General features: G+C 42.4%; 2 protein-coding genes across 4 annotated transcripts in view; one reads left to right on the top strand and one right to left on the bottom strand.

Moving 5' to 3' along the window:
- Positions 1-648: 648 nt before the first annotated feature.
- Positions 649-16,710, top strand: part of CEMIP2 (cell migration inducing hyaluronidase 2) — a 51,290-nt gene continuing 35,228 nt past the window's right edge. The window contains exons 1-3 of one of the 3 annotated variants that reach the window (XM_027752135.2): positions 1,656-1,779; positions 2,321-2,423; positions 13,292-13,628. In XM_027752135.2, the coding sequence (XP_027607936.1) occupies positions 13,304-13,628 (325 nt within the window). In that variant the 5' untranslated portion in view covers positions 1,656-1,779; positions 2,321-2,423; positions 13,292-13,303. Of the gene's footprint in view, positions 731-1,655; positions 1,780-2,320; positions 2,424-13,291; positions 13,629-16,710 lie in introns of those variants that run through there. The other 2 variants (XM_039384818.1, XM_027752137.2) reach the window with 2 other exon arrangements.
- Positions 1,238-4,027, bottom strand: LOC114004284 (vegetative cell wall protein gp1-like). The gene is made up of 2 exons (XM_027752138.1): positions 3,958-4,027; positions 1,238-2,175 (listed from the first exon to the last, which is right to left on the bottom strand). Exons 1-2 carry the CDS (start codon positions 4,025-4,027, stop codon positions 1,238-1,240), a joined length of 1,008 nt encoding a protein of 335 aa, XP_027607939.1.

Genomic DNA, 16,710 nt, shown 5'->3' on the forward strand with positions numbered 1-16,710 from the left:
ATCTCTGTATTGAATAAAATATTACCGTAAATCTCAGTCCTGAAAGCCACGGCCTGAAGCCCAAACTGTGCAGCAGAGCTGCAGGCACAGTCCCCACCTGAGGTGGTGCAGCTGCTCATTCCCCTGCGGTCCCTGCGCACGGCAGCTGGTGTTCCGCGGTGTCGTGGTTTGCAGTGATACCACCCCGAACCCCGCAGTTCTGGTGAAATATTGCAAGCAATGGGTCCGAGTTTGATCTCCAAGATTTCAGACTAATTCAGCTGATTTGCAGTCTATTATTTAGGCGCTAGATGTCACCATGTACTGCAAGCACGCGCGGGCTGTGCTTGCTGGTAAACAAAGGGGAAATCGCTGGAACCAAAGTTACGTAGTGCATTGTTCATAGACATATAACCCAATTACCACTTTGTTACCACCTGTCTGAATTTTCCCAAGGAAATAATTATGTTGGCAAACGTTGGCTATTTCCCGACGTATTTCACTGGAGCGTCTCGAATCAGATCACGGCGGTTTTAATTATTTTTTTTTTCCGATTTATAATGAGTTTGACCCAACCTCGTTGCACAGGAAACGGTGGGAGGTCTGAAGCTTAAGACAAGCCCAATGTCAGATCTACATCAAAGCTGACAGCCTGGGAGGCTGAGGTGCCCTGGGGCTCCGGGTCCTCAGCAAAGGCAAGTCCTGGAGCTTCACAATCCCTCGTAATTTCTAAACCAATTGATGCTCTTTGGTGAGTAACAGCTACAGGAACAGGTTCCTTGAAATTCAGTACATTTTGGGGTTTAGTTTGATTTTGTTTCAAATCAGACACCAAAAATAAAAAAAAAAAAATAATAAAAAAAAAAAAAAGGCGCGTTGGAATCAGATTTTCCAGTCATCTCTTTCCCCAGATAAGACTGCCCGGACTACGACTGCTGTAAGTAACTTTGTTCGCTCTCCCCGGTCAGCTCGTTCAGCGCGCGTGTACCGACAGCTGCCCCGTGCCTCTGCCCTCTGCTACTGTCGCCTCCGATGCGCTTCATCTCTCCATCCCCCCCCCGCCCCGTTGCCTCTACGAGGGCAGCGCACTGTGCCTCTCCCCGATGCCTCCCGCTTCTTCACCTGCTTTTGCACCCGGTGGACCTTTCACAGCGCCCCGGCACTACCTGCGCGCTTATACTGCGGACTTTTTTCTTTAATTTATTTTTAAAACTCGGACATGGGCATATACCGCTGCCTCTGATATTTTAGTTGTAAATCAGCTTCTCTCCACCCAGCCCGGAGGAGACCCGTAGGTCAGGGTAGGGGTGCAAAGTACCCCTCCGCCTCTTCTTTGCCCCCCTAGCCCCGGGTGCTGCAGGAGGCGGGCGGGCGGGCGGGCCGGGGGGATGCAGTCCCGCCGGGAAGTTCCTCGGCCGGGCCGGGGGGATGCAGTCCCGCCGGAGACCCCTCCAGCCGGGGCGGGAGTCACTGTGCTCGGCGGAGCGCGGAGCGGAGCCACCGCCGGGCGGCCCCGGCGGTGCGAGGGGGGGGTGGGCGGTGAGGGCGGTGAGGGCGGCCCCGCTCCGCCCCCGGCGCGGGGGCGGTGGGAGCGCGGGGGGCGGGGCTGCGGGGCGCAGCCGCCGCTGCTCGGGGCCGGGAGCTGGGACTCCCCGCGGGGGTTCCGGTCGCTGCCAATTGCGTAAGGGCGGCAGCCGGGGCGGGGAGCGGCGGGACTTGGCGAGCAGTCGGCGGCCTCCCGCCGTGTCCCGGGCGGGGAGCGCCATGCCGCCGCCCTGAGCGCGCCAGCGCCGGGCCCAGGTGAGATCGCGCCCGGTCCGGCCGGGTCGGCGTCAGCGTCGAGACGGGCCGGGCCTGCCGGGTCGGGCGGGCCGCCGGAGTGCGGGCCGGGCTGGGCTGCCGCGCCTGCCGGCGGGGCTCTGCCGCAGTGGCCTCTTTTGTTCCCGGGGCCGGCGGGAGGGGAGGGAAGGAAAGAGTGGAGAGCAAAGGGAGGGAAGGACGGAGCGGGGGCAGCTGCAGCAGTAGGCGGTGGCGGGGCGGGGAAAGCCGGGCAGCGGCCGCCCGGGGGAGCCTCCGGGGCGTTTGGCCTGTGCCCAGCAGGTGTGGGCCCCGCGACTCCTCCGCGGGTGCTCGGCAGGTGCGGCGGGGCCGCGCTGGCTGGGCCGCGGCTTTGTTGGCGCGCCCGGTGGGATGCTGCTGGAATCGCAGTGGGAAGCAGCTGGGCTCAAATCAGCATCGCGGCAGGGACTGCGCTGGGACTTGGTAGGTATCCCCGAATAATCGGGTTATCGTGGAGTGCCTTCCTGGTGACTAATAACTAGTGTCTGCTTTACTTGCCCAGAGGCACGGAAGAAACAGTGGGAGTTGTACATCATCTCAGCCCTTCCAAGAAAAGAGGGTGTGCGGTGATGAACGCCCCGCGGTTTTGCTACATCACAGCTTAGGTGAGAGCTGTGTGCTGAAGATGCTGTCCTTGTTTGTGCTTTACATGTGAAGTAGCGGCACGGATTCTTTAAAAGGGGAGAGATTTTAAATTTCTGAGTAGTTATAAAAAGAAAATAGCACCTGGGCCTTGACAAAGACTAAATGAAGATAAATGAAGATAAAGCAGTACTTCGTATTTTTGTGTGACATTAGTCAAGTTTTAATGAATCACAGAAAAAATGTGAAATGATGGGAAATGGCCTATGGGTAGCAGTAGGGAGGAAGGGATGTTCATCTTTGTTCTTAGGAGTCTGTAGCTCTTCAACATGCTTTGTCTGCATAGATACTATGCACTGCCTGTGCAGATGTAAAATCTGCCTGATCAAGTTTGTTGTGCCTGCGCCTCCTGCGCTCTCCCTGCTAATACATACAAAGTCTGTATACCAGGGACTTTGAGCTAGACAAAGTGTCCAGAGGAGTAATGGTTTTATGTAAAGCACTCATAATGCCCCCATCATCAAATTTGAGGAGAAAAAAGTGAGTGTGGGGGGGAAGAGGACAAAGACAAGGGGTGTTGTGAGGTCCATGCTAAATGAGTGTCTTCTAAAATTCAGCATATGATCTGAACAGTAGCTGGGGAGTGTGCTATTTTGAGATGTGGATAGGTGTTTTTCAATGGCAGACTGTAGGGTTTTTTAATTATGAATATTATCACTTTCACCCCCACAGTATTTTGTGGGAAAAATGGTGATGAGGGTTGGCTGGAAACTTTTAGCCAGTTCATCAGACTTGTCACTGGTTGGTGGAGACACTAACTAGTAGAAGATGGTGACCCCTGTGTGGAAAAGCCATTGTTTTCAGAAAGCTCTGTGAAATCCATTAAAGGGTTGCTATCTGTAACAGGTCCTATGGCTGGAAGAGTTACCTTTTGGTGACACAGCTCACATTTCTTCCAAGTTGACATATCAGGGGATGGAGCTGGGGTACAAAAAGGTTGTTTTTCCTCTAAGGCGTAAGTATAAAGATAGGTAGAGCACAAGCTGGGGGACTACCTTGGTTATTTTACAGCTTTTTTTTTTTTTTAAATTTGAGTTGATACATGTTTGAGTAGCTTGTACTTAAAAGGAGGTTTTATTTCCTTGTGTAATGAGAGAGTGCAGTGGGACAGGTGCTTTTCAGTCTGATTTAAATACTTCAAAACAATATTCTTATCACCAAAGATGCAAATAAATGCCTGCATGCCTTGGACAGTCTGGACTAGAAATGTTCTTTAATTACAGATAACTTATTAATTTGCTTTTAATACAAAGCACAGTCGTTAACTTCCTTTATTGTATGTCTGTCATATTTCAGAAAAATTCTATTAAACAGTTTTAGCATGCTTTCTTCTGTGTGTTTTGAGGTTAGTCAGTTCAGCTTCTCGCCATGGAAGTCTTTTTTGCAGAAAATGAGCAGTGTTCTGCAGGTCATTATTTTTTCTCCATGTGAGGAAAAAAAGATGGACATTAGAAATACCAGGGACCTTACTTGGTGACTCAATTATGTCTTTCTTACCTGTTGAGTAGAAGGTAACCCTTTCCTTCTTTACCTGTGAGATGGCTCTGACCACACTCTGGAGCTCCATCTCCTCTTCATTTTGCCTTGTACATGAGCTGCGGGCATGTGGGGAGGAGAAGGAACTTGGTCCCCGTTGTTTGATGGGGGCTAATGCTGCAGCCTATACAGCTGTACGGCTACACCCCTGTCCCACAGCTAAAGGAGCTTCTTGGCTGATGGGCCACGTCATGCATGTCTTCAAGGAAACTTGTCCCACAGTGCTTGCAGCGACACTGTTCTTCACCTGTGTGCTTGAACGAACGATTTAAAAACCTCAGACAAATCTGGTAAATCTCTCTTTCTGTATATTAAAAAATTATAAGAGTGTAGTCTTAACCGTATAAATAAAGTTCATGCTTAGCATTACTAAGACAGTTTTGTAGAATCATCTAACGTGTGCATCAAAACATGATTAAAATCTGTATTGTAAATTGGAGTTTCTTGATTTAAATCATGATTTTTAGACTTGATTCATTCTCAGCTTATTTTTACTAGAAGGGATTTCACTACTGATTTAATGGAGGTATTTTTGGCAATTGTTTGTAGATATGGGTGTAGAAATCCACTGAAATATTTTCTTGGAATAGTAAAACTGAGAAAGAAAATGGAGAAAGAGTAGAAAACTCTATACCTTTATAAAAGATGTGAGGAAGAAAAGTCAGGTGTTTGCCAATATTGAAATGAAATACTGAAGGCATTAAAGAATGCATACTTTAGAACAGATTTTATTCCTTTGGTGTGAAGTAGTTTAATGCAAGAGAACCTATCAGCAGCTCTTCTATCTTTTTGGTGCATGGGATTAAAGAAGGGGAATGTGAAAAAAAGAGTAGTGCAGTTCTGCAAGATGACCAGCTGTACCTGGCAGGATGTTGCAGTACTTAATGGCTGGGTGCAAATTTCTTGGAGTTTCCTAGAATGGAATTTACCACAATAAGCCAAAATAAGAATGTGGCCACTAGCTCAGCAGAAGGCGTACTTAATGGTGGATTACAGGTCTTTGTTTTGCTCTTTGAAGACTTACTTCTATCCCAAATATGCCATTTGTGACTTTTATAAAAGGAAAATAATAGAACATATTTTTATTTTATAAGATTGTACAAAAGTTTCATGTTAAGTCAGTGTAAGGTTCAGTGTAAGTTAAGTCACTGTTTGTTTTTCACCAAGCTCTCGACTCACATAGTTCTGTGATTCCTGTGGTACCTTAGAACCGTGGAGGATGTTGGCATTCAGATATACTGGAAGTTATTCTTTGATAGTTTATTGGTAGAAACTCTTTTCACAAGACTCTTCCTTTGAAGGCTTTGTGCCCTGATGGGTTTAGCTGGTATGTGCTGTGCCATTCTACTGCATGTCACTATTCCTACAGCAAGTGAAAATTGTACTTAAGTTTCAGATACTGTGTATCAGTCTGGCGTGTTAATGTAAGCTGTCATGTTAAGGTGTATTTTGTGCTGACAATGTCAGCAGACAGTTGCAGTGGCTGAGCTGAGAGGGATTTGGTCCTTGGAGGAGGAGAGGTGATTTTGGAAAAGTGAAGGCAGAAGACAGTTAAATGAGATCTTAAAGCATAGTAGAAGAGTGACCACATTGTATCAGGCTTAGTGTCCATCCAGGCAATTGCCAAATGTCTGACAATTCTGAGGAAAAGGTATCTGGTTACTACATAATGGTGTTACTACATAATGATGCTACTGCTTTCAGCCTCGAACAGCTTACTGCTCAAGGACTTCCTAAACTTGAGGCAGTATTACTTATCCACCAGCCCTCTGACTGAGACTGACTTTTCTGCAGCCTTGTTGCTCTCTTAACCTACGTAAATTCTTGGAAGTCCACAGCATACAGTACTGAGTCAGGCTCAGAAACCTCTCTGTCTCAGCCTTTTTTTTTTTTCCCTTGGAAGAGACATGAACTCATTTGCATTCTTCCTGCTACTTCTGACTGTATGGACCTATGTCATATATCCTCTCTCTTAGTCATCCACCACCGGGATGAAGAATCCTTTGGGAGTGCAAACAGCTAAGAAGTGCTGATGTCACAGCTGTGTTCTCATTGATGTGATTTGGAGCTCTTACTTAATTTTTTAAGGCATACTCATTTACCTTGGCTCATACATATGCAAGGCAACTTCAAAGAATGTGAGTGTGCAGCTGCAGCAGTTCAGCTTTTCAAGCAGCATTGTTTTATTTGTGGTTGATACACAGTTAAAAACAGTCCCTCAAGTAAGCAGAATAAGGGGTGAGATATCATTTACTGAAGGTTGAGTTGGACTGAGAAAAAATTACAAGAACTTAACAGCTTTGCCTAAGAAGAAGGAAATGCACATGCTGATATGGAAGAGAGCGTATTATGCTACTGATTATTGTTTTAAATATAATTTAAACATGACAACCCTCTGATTATTGAGTGGTTCTGTCAGTACACTGAGGATTATTTTTGCTTGTATCTGTTGAACAAAGCTAAACATGGGATCTCACTCTTTTCCCCTTTCCCTGTTATATTCTGTATTGTCATATATGCTTATAATCTTAATTCTTATAATCTATTTATGAGAACTTTTCTAATTTGAAAATCTTACTTTCCTCCTCTTTGGAGGACGATTGTAGACCTGAACTCTATTTCATCAGTGATTCAATGTATTGCCAGAACTGGACTTCACCTCTCTGAAGTGTATTACCATTTACACAGAAAACTTTCTGCAGTGAAGTCCTAAGCTGTGGCTGTTTGGATGGGATTTGTGTTTTTCTCAAGACTGCAGATAGCTGTAGATACCACTTCTTATTGTCAATATGAGAAGTAGTTAAGTTTTTTGCTAGTTTGTGCGGTTTGGTTTTTTTTTTTCCTACCATCATATTCAGGTTCTCTAAGATGAACGCAGCAGCAAATGCATCACTTTCACATGAAGGTGTTGACTTAAATGGAGCTATTAATTTACTTAAAAGTAGACTTGTACTCAGATGCATGACTGAGCTGAGGAGAACAAAGTGTTTTCTAAACTACCCCTCCAATGTCCCTGTGAGGCTAGTGACCTCTTTTTTTCCTCATATTACAGCCTTGGGGCTGAAATAAGCTGTGACTCATGCAGCAAGCTATTAACAGATGGGTGATTAAAATGCAAGTTTCCACTCTTGTTCTCATAGACAAATTATTAAATCTTTCATTCCTGAAAATATGAAACAGTAAAAATTGTTCCATTCATGTTGCTTATTTCAGCCCATGTGCCGCATATTTCCTAGCGTGCTCTCTTGCATCTGCTGTATTTAAGTTGTCAATCAATTCACTTGCATGCAAAGAAACAAGTGATTTCTGCATGGTTTCCTCCAGCAGAACATGCTGTTGTTTTAACAGTGAATGAAAAACAGAATAGAGTTCCCCAATTTATAATTCATTTATAGAGGTTAACTGTATCAAAAAGAAATATAGGGAGAAAAGTAGAATTCACTCTTAAGTGTCAGGTACCATTTTAGATATACTGACAATGGTTTGCTGTGGCTTCTCAGTTGTGTTTCTTTGTTTTAGTGGGCAAGACTTGAAAATACTACAGTTGTATTTGAGCAGACTGAAAATAACAGTGTCTTCTGGTCAGTTAAGAATTCTTGAAAGCTTGCAGGACAACGTTTGGAAAAAAAACATGTCCCTGCAGTTTCTGTAGTAAGACACATCTCTGCAGAAGTACAAAAATCCCTAAGTTTTATACATGAACTTTCTGCAAAATTAGATATTTCATCTCTTGCATCAAATACTCTCCTGACAGTTGTGTAAGTGAAAACAAGCAAGCTCTACAGAGCTTATTCACACAAACTGTGGGTGAAGGACAAAAGCCCAGTTGTCATTGGACTAGGGAACCATTTTTCTTGTACAAATACCCATTTTGCCTCTGATCTTTCAGTCTTATCCCTAATGGTGATCTACCAAACACCTCCACAAGAGGCTAGGAATTAAATTCAGGGCTGTCCTGTATACTGTAAGCCATGAATCTGATAGTGGTTTTGCTTGACATGCTATAATTTCATACTTGTCCCCATAGACATACTTGTATTCCAGAGGCTACAAATTACCTGTCTGCTTCCCTTGGGAAGCAATCATCTCACCATCGTCTCCCCCTCACCCTGTCATCCTTTCTAATCCATAGCTAGTAGCTAAATTGTTTTGTATATCGTATCACCTAAACATACATAGTTCAGCTTTCCCTATAATTTTGAAATTTGCTTCTGACTTGGAGAGAGACTAGTGTGCTCTAAGATTTCACTGGAGCAGCTGATGAAGATTACTTCTATCTATAGACCTTGTCTTACAGTGTAAATATAATGCATGCTTTCACTTCTGTCTCTTGATACGTGGTATCAAAGTGATTCTGTGATTCTGTACTTTGAAAGATTTGTTTTAGGAAACATGGTCCTTGGCTCAAATGGTTGCATATCATGCAATTTTGCATGTTTTCTGTATGCCAAAAAATTCAGTAAAAATTCAAAGTGGTGGCATGCAGCAAATGGCTTGTGTGCCTAGAAAATGTCAATAAGAGTTTTCACACGTTTTTTTTAAGTCGGCTGGGATTTTTCAGGCTGTTATAAAAGTTATTGTCATTTTCAACAATTACTTAACTGTCTTAGTGTGTTTTAATGTGCACATATTCTTTCCAGCTTTTGTACACAGGTGGAAAAGTGGGTTCCTACAAACATTGCTGTCTGTGGTCGTAGTGAATAGGTAGGTGTAATTTCAGAATAAGGAAGTAGAAGAAAATGTGGAACCAGATAGGGAAATGTGGAAGCAGATAGGAAAGCATGTGGGCACCCTGTGTATCTATAGGGGACTATTCTTAATGGTGAGGTTGGGATTCATTGAACTGGTGACTTCCAGGGCACTTGAAGCATTGAATTAGTATCTCCATTGTAGTTGACCAGCTTGAAGGCTTGTAAAAATGTGCACGTTGTACTTTAGGTGTTTGGTTTATATCACTTTCTGTTCAGTAATTGTACCTACTTAGAACCTTTTTAATACTGAATTCTTGTCCCTTTTCTTGGGTCTCTCACTACACTTTGATTTCATACCAGACAAGTGCCTCTACCAGGAAAGCAGCATGTGGTGCTGTGTTGCATGGGGAAATATTTTTTTTTTTTTGGTGGTTGTGTTCCTCCACCTTTCCTCAGCCTTTTCCTTAATGGAAATTATATGCTCTGAAGTTAGACAGTGGGGTAATAGGTCAGCACTACAGCTGATGGTGTTTGATAGCCCAGATCAACAGAAGTGTGTGATTTTTTTCTGGTTTCTCTTTTGTTTTATTTTTAAGAGGTATGATCCTTAAAACATGCTTAAAGTGAAACATTAATTTCTTTGCACTGCAGGGAAGTAAGCATACTTTCTTGACAAAGTTTTCAGAAGGTGCAGGGGTGTGCGAGTTTTCTAGCATGTTTGATGGGGTTTATTTGACAGCAGAGAAGCGTGAAATATCTTGGAATATTTCTCACATTTTGGGTGGTGTCAGGTGATGTTTTGAGTTATCTGGTGAAAGAATCTGATTCCTTTCCAGGAAACCAACCCCCAAATGAGTAATGGATAAGTATGGCACTTGGTTCTCGGCACACAGTCACATCTTAGGAGGTTCAGGTGTTATTCCTTGGTTGTACAGTGCATATATTTCTAGTTTCTGGCAGTGTGGAACAATGTGGGCTTTTATGAGTGTGGTAGTGGCACAAGTTAAAAGTGGTGAAGGAATTCTTGAGGAGACTGGAGATGTTGCAGCCTGTTCAGCAGCTCATTGCTGTCTGCCTGCTGGGGTTTGCTGTCTACACAGCTCAGATGCTCTGTAGGCAGATCCAGACTTGCAGGCATTCACTGTTTTCACTTAGATGCTGTGCAAAACAAAATTTTTTAAGTTTTTATTTTAGGTGGTTTAAACTGAGTTGGCTGATGATATCACTATGAGAACTACTTGCTTATGTTTTAGGAAGGGGTTGCATGAACAAAAATCTGGATTGTGTGGAGTAGCACTACTCTTACAGAAGAGTGATATGCAAGTAGTGCAGTCATCCAGCAGATGGATGGCGACAAATACTTTTTGGGCTGAAACATCTGAGATATTCCAGCTGAGTCTGTGCATAGGAAGCTTCCCTGGTACTGATGAGCTGGAAGCACATGTTTAAGTGTGGCCCTAACTAAAAGCTGTGTTGAATAACGGATTTAAAATCTTGCATGATACCCTTTTGAAGGGAATACTGAATTCCAGTTCGGGAATACTGAAACAACAGCATGCCTGAATGGCATGACAAATAACATTTGTACAGATTGAGCTCTATATAACTTTTAGGTAATTGGTTGTATATGGTGCAAGAACTTGACTGTTACTGAAAATAATGCAGTATTTTACTTTGCACCTTGCTTCGAATTATTCTCGATATTACAGTACAGTTGTAAAATTGGGTGGTGTTCTTGTCTGAGGTCATACCATCAGGAAGAGATGCCCAGATCATGATGCCCAGATCTACTTTAGGAGACCACAGCATAGGCACAGGTTAAAGGGAAACACGGAGAAATTCAGGTGCATGGGAACTTGCAAGGAAATGGGATATTTAGGTAGTTCAACAGTTTGTGGTTTTTTGTCCTGCATTTTACTCTGTAAATGCATTTACAGAGAAAAATTTGTATTTGTGCGGTATTTGTGACATACAGACTGTATTCATGCACTCAATCGCATTTCTGAGACATAACTGGCCATACAGCCAATTACTATGCATGCATTTTTGTGGTGCTATCCACAGAGTGGAAATAAACAAGCCAATAATTTGAATTCGATTATCAATTTGTCTTTTAAAGAAGCCAGTAGCTGCTCTACAGGATAGAAGAGATCCTTTTCCAGCTAGGGAATTTCAAATAATACATGAAGAGGGAAGGAAGTGTTGCAATGGTTACTCCTGTTTTAATGGAAAACTATATGGTAGTTCTCTAGCATGTCCTAAGTATCTCCTTGTGGCTTTGTTTCATTCTTTTTATTTTGAAATGGGCAGGAAAGCAGTTCTGCAGTCTCTTTTCCACCTGTCTTTGGGGTGACCTGTGTTTGCACTTGAATGGGATAATTGGAAAACTTTTAGGGTTTCCAAAATGGGATTTGCAAACAAAGCAGAAAGCTTTGTACAAAACAAAATATGCTTGAAATACGACACAAGTGTTTTCAATGTCTGTTGTAAGGAATGATTTTTTTTTTTTCTTTAGGAGTCTGGCAGTACTTTGAGACCTTGATAGGCAAAATTGTGGTAAAATTATTTTGTAATACTAAGTTTTGCATGGCCAATCTGAATTTAGATGATACAGCTGAGTAATTAACAAACTCGTTAACTCCTTGTGTCATGCTATAATGAACTCTGTAGTTATTTTGTCGATGTCACAGATAAATGCCATGACTGAAAACTTTTTAAGTTTAAGGAGTAAGGGTTTCAAATCATAAAATAAAATAAATCTTAATGTGGGATCAGATTTCTTAAAACTTTTAATCAACAAGTTAGTCCAGTATTTGTTTCAGCTAGACTGTCTTTGAATTAGTTGAAAAGCTCCTTCTCTGCTTAGCTTTTAACACCACTTCTAGAACATAGAAATGATTGAATTTTCACTGCTGAGAGATGACAAGTTGAGTGTAAAAGCACATGTGGTGAAAGCAAAGTGTTCCACTGCTCATAACACATTGGGCAGTTAAGTCTGGGAAGAGAAGATTATGTTTGGGAAATAGTTTCTCAAAGAACAGAAAGGAGAGTGGTGAAAATCAATTTGCTGTAACAAACAGGTGCAAGAAACACTGCTGGAGGACTTGGAATAATTTTTGCACTTTGGGATAGCTACTCCAGTTAATGTTTCAGTGCCTTGATTGTCATTGTGTATACATCTGGAGATGCATTGTCTTCCCTAAAAGGATTATCCAGCCTGTTCAATAGTAACAGCTCTTTTGCCTCGAAACAGTGAAGTATCAGATTTTGCACCATGAGAGACAAAAGGCTCCTTTGGTACTTCTCAGAATAAGATTACAGTTGTCACATTTCTTCTTCATCAGCGTGCCTGACACTTCAGAGTGACCCTTTTTTAATGGAAGAGAAAGAGGATCTTTATGCTCTTCCATTATTAGTAGTTTTTATTTTCCTGATTCACGTTGCTATTTGATACACATGACTTATGCCTAAATCCCCTTCAGGGTTTAGTTTAAAAAGTTATGTTTCAGTTAACTGAAACTTGAGCAGCCTTCTCAAAATGTTCTATCCATAAGAAATGTTAATAGTAATGAGAAAAAAAAAATCATGCCAGCTTTGTGAGTACTCTACAACACTGTTGACTCAGGAAAACCTGAGAAAACAGTCAAATGGAGGTTTGTGTCTCTTAAAGCAGAAAAGCATGGCGGGTTAGAACTGGTGGTGAGGATGGGCCAGATAGTGATGGCATTGGTAATCATTCCTCTTGAGTGCTTCAGAATAAAGGTGGAAGCAGTACTAGTAACTGAAATAAATGCAGCGCTCGCTTCTGGGTGATAGGTACATCGATATGGAGGAGACATGTTGCTTCCAGGCTTTGTGTCCAAACTCAAGTATCTCAGCAGTGAGGAAAACCACAGGGTTTGCTGAATGAGATGCAGATGGCTCTCTTATAGGACTGTTCCTGAGGCACATTTACTGGCAGTTAAATCCTACTGTAAGTAAAGTTTGTGGGCCCTGTATGCCTCAGCTCATTAAGAGTGTTGACTAAGTTGTGTCAGCATGAATAAACATAAAATAGTATTTTGTATTTTGTATATTTAAATGCATTTTACTGCTTCCGGTGTGGAAGGAAGAGTTGTCTCTTTCAGTTTCTTTCTCATGAAGGAAAACAGTGAGGATTTTGTTCAGCTCCTGTGCGCAGAAGAAATACATTTAGGCATTCTTTACATAACTGTGGGGAAGCAGGGGTTGCTAGCTTTCTCATTGTTCAGCTTATTTCTTAATCGCAGAATACAAGTTAACTGTGAAAACACTCTGAAAAATACCTACTGGAACTATGAAGAAATGGTCTGTGCTTTACTGGGTTCCCACACCAGATGCTTTTGAGCTTAATTTTGTTGAAGACACATGTGCTATTGTTCCATGCTTTTATACCATGTCAGGCGCCCAGTAGCAACTGAGTGACTGATACTTCGTAAATAGCCACAGCTTCAGTGGCTGTTCTTCTTAAGAAATGTGGCTTAAAGTTGCCTGTCGTTATTTCTTTTTTTCTTTTATGTATTTTGATCTGTGCTCTGAAAGCCTGTCTCTTGTCTTTTCCCTATGTGTGTGTGTGTGTGTTCCAGTGGCTTTATAACATGCAAGACGCTGATGCCAGGGGGAGCTCCCCTGCATTCCTCCGGCCTCAGAACGGGAGCAATCACAGGTCTTCGGGGTACATCCCAGGGAGAATTGCTCCTCTCCGTCCCCCACCACCCTCACAGAGCCATGCTGCTGCTGAATTTACCTCGGCCAGACAAGAAGCCCGGACAAGACTTCCGTCCCTACCAGTGGAGCAGCACCGCCGACAGGCAGAAGCCAACAGGCATAAAAATACTCTTATTTGTTTTGCCATTTCTAGCCTTTCACTTTTTGTTGCACTGGGGATTTTTTTGGGAATAGCTTCAAAATATGCTCCAGATGGTAAGTTCTTTTGCAAACAAAATCATCCTAGAAGTTATACTACCTGTGATCATAACTCAATAATTCAGGATCAGGATTAGTGTTGAAAGTTAAGTGCAAAAATAGGACACTTAGTGCAATTTTAACATTGAAGGAGGCAGTGTTTGGGGCAAAGATCAGCTCCTTTTTATGTTATCAGTGTCGTTTTTATTATGCATGATTTGATTTACTTAAGTGAAACAGGCATAACAGTAAATAAATATTACTGGTTGAGGGGAAAAAGCATGAATGTTTTATAAGCATAATTATTTTTGTCTGCAGAAACTGTCTCGTAGGTTCCTAAATTGTAGACAAAATGAAATCTTTATCTGTGTAAGCAGTAACTGAAGAAGGTAGTAAAAAAGCATTCAAGTAAAAACATTTAAAAATCTGGGAGAACCTATACCAACTGTACATGTTTGCTTTGTTTATACACAAATTGGGCACGGCCCTTTTTTGATCTATTAGTCTTGATTTGTTTTTTTTCAGCTCATTTTAGAAAACTGAACAACTTTTGTGGAATTTGGAGAATCTCTGAGGTGTGTCAGTGTCTGTAAAGCATGAACAGGTGTTGTGATTAACTGCTGATCACACAGTGTACATCACTCTGACCAGTTACTCCTAGGAGCTGCTGTGAAGTGCAGTTGCTAGTCACTAAATGTTGGTAGTATAGTTTGGAGCATAGGTTGTTTTGGTTGTTTTGTTTGAATTTTTAGGGTATTTTTAAGGCAGAAGTCAGGTTTCTAAAAGCTAAAGAGGATTTTGAATTTAAACTGTTGCCTCTTGTAATAACATACTTAGGCTTCTCACTAGCTTTTGTCATAGTAATTAATAAGATGCAGTTTCCAAAGTCAACGCAACACAGGCTGAACAAGTCAGATAATCAGTTGAAGATTTCAGATGACAGTACAGAATGAATGCACGTATCCATCTGGACTGCTCTTGGTGGTAGCTTGCTGAGATATCTTCTTGGGTGAAGTTACTGAGTATTCTTAATAATAATGAAGGAAAGCAACAAAACCTCAGGGAGTAGTAAACGGAAGGTTATTCCTGGGTTGTGATCTGGATCACTGGTAACGGGTACATATGCAAGTAAGTACTTCGGTTACAGACACATTCACAGAGGACTGAAGGGTGCCTCGCCCAGTTGACTCTGTGAAGTACTTTGAGGTGAAGTCAGACTCTTCTCAGTGGTGCTGAGCAATAGGACAAAAGTTAATGGACAGAAACTGATGCACAGGACATTCCACCTTAATATGAGAAAGAAATTCTCTGCTGTGTAGGTGACCATGCGCTGAAACAGGTGGCCCAGAGAGGCTGTGAAGTCTCCCTCACTGGAGGTATTCAAGAACCGTCTGGATATAACCCTGTGCCGTGAGCTCTGGGATGGCCCCACTTGAGCAGGGAGATTGGACCAGATGATCGACTGTGGGCCCTTCCAATCTTACCCATTCTGTGATACTGTGAAATCCTGACACAAGAGAAACTCCTATAAACACCAAGGAAAATCTGATTGACATACGGTTGTTGGAGCAACTTCCCAGTTCTCCAACAAGTTGAAATGGTAATACGCTTAGCTCCAACACAAGCACATGCAGTACTGCAGTGAATGACATCAGTTCCAGTTAGGTATGTTCTTCCTCAGGGCTAATTGGAAGTGCATACTGTCAGTACTTGTAATGGCTGTTTAAAAGGCAGTGAAGGGAATGTGGCACTTGGTAGTAATTGAGCATAAATCCTAAACCTCTGGCTTACCTTCCCCAAATGGAAAACGATAGTCTGCATTTCTGTTCCTGCCTGTCAACTGGTTTCTTTTTTCCTCCTTGCTTTTATCATCCTGTCATCTCTTTTTTGAAAGAGTCCTGAACACTGGAGATCAGAAAGAGCACTGGAAATGCAATTTTCTTCCCCATTTCCCTGGGCTTGTGCTGCATGGTCAGGATGACAAGCTGGGGAGGTTTTCAGTGGAAAGTTCTGCTTTGCTGTTGAATCTCTGGGCTGGAGCTTGCCCAGGATAAACAGGATCCTCAGAAAATTTAGCTGCCCAGCTGTGATAAACTTATGCTGAGCATAATATAACACTGATAACTTTTTCCCAGAGGCCTTAAAAACTCCAGACAAGATGTCTAAGCAGGTAGAAAGTAACTGTTTAACTATATCTTCAGAACTGCTTCCTGCCGTCTTTTCTCCTGCCAAGTTTCATATGCTGGCTTCATGGAAAGTTCTAGAGTTTATTTTTTATCAGGGTGTTTTCTTGTGGGTGGGGTGATGTATTTTTCCTCAGCAATTTGCAAAAATTTCACTTCCTCCCCCCCTGCTATTAGAAGGAACAAAACCTTAAGGAGAGTTGGCCCATTTTTACAGAAATGCACTGAAGTAGAGGCTTGACTTGAAAAGTTTTCAACATGAGTGACTAAATTTGGCAAGGTCATCACTACCTACTGGTTTCTGATCTGTTCTGATTTCATTTAACCTTAACTATAGAGGCAATGACTGTCGTCTGTAAGATGAAATCAGTAATTTTGGAGGTAACATATGATGAAGTTCTAAATATTTGGTGTTTCCGTGCAGCCCACTGCAATTACTAAGGGAGAATTTCAAAATACTTTTGCTGAGCACATCTGTTTACCATGCCCCAGAAGCATGTTTGCATTACAGGAGTGCCCGTTTCTGATTCTGATGGCATTCTCGATGGATTGTAATGTACAATAGATATTAAAATTGTATTTTTTTTTAGTTACTGTGCTATACCTCTTCTTTCTGACTCAACAGAAAAATTCAGTCACTAGATCTGCTCCTGTGAATCACACTAAGCAGAAGTCATCAGGTTGCTGACTCATGGTTTCCTCACATTGCCCTTTGCTACCAGCCAGGAAATAAGTGTTTCTTCACAGTGCTTGTGTGTGTGGTATCTGGGGAAAAGGGGTTAGGGACTCTGCATGAGTCAGACAGTAGACTTGCCTTTATCCGGTGAGTGCTCAGCAGTCTTGCTAATTGCAATACTTCTTGCTTTTTGGCTTTCCCTTATTGAATTACATTTTCCAAATGCTGTCTTCATAGGATC

This window comes from Pipra filicauda, unplaced genomic scaffold, assembly GCF_003945595.2.
Source record: "Pipra filicauda isolate LSUMZ 115617 unplaced genomic scaffold, ASM394559v2 scaffold37_size4185640_pilon, whole genome shotgun sequence".
Taxonomy (NCBI): Eukaryota; Metazoa; Chordata; class Aves; order Passeriformes; family Pipridae; genus Pipra; species Pipra filicauda.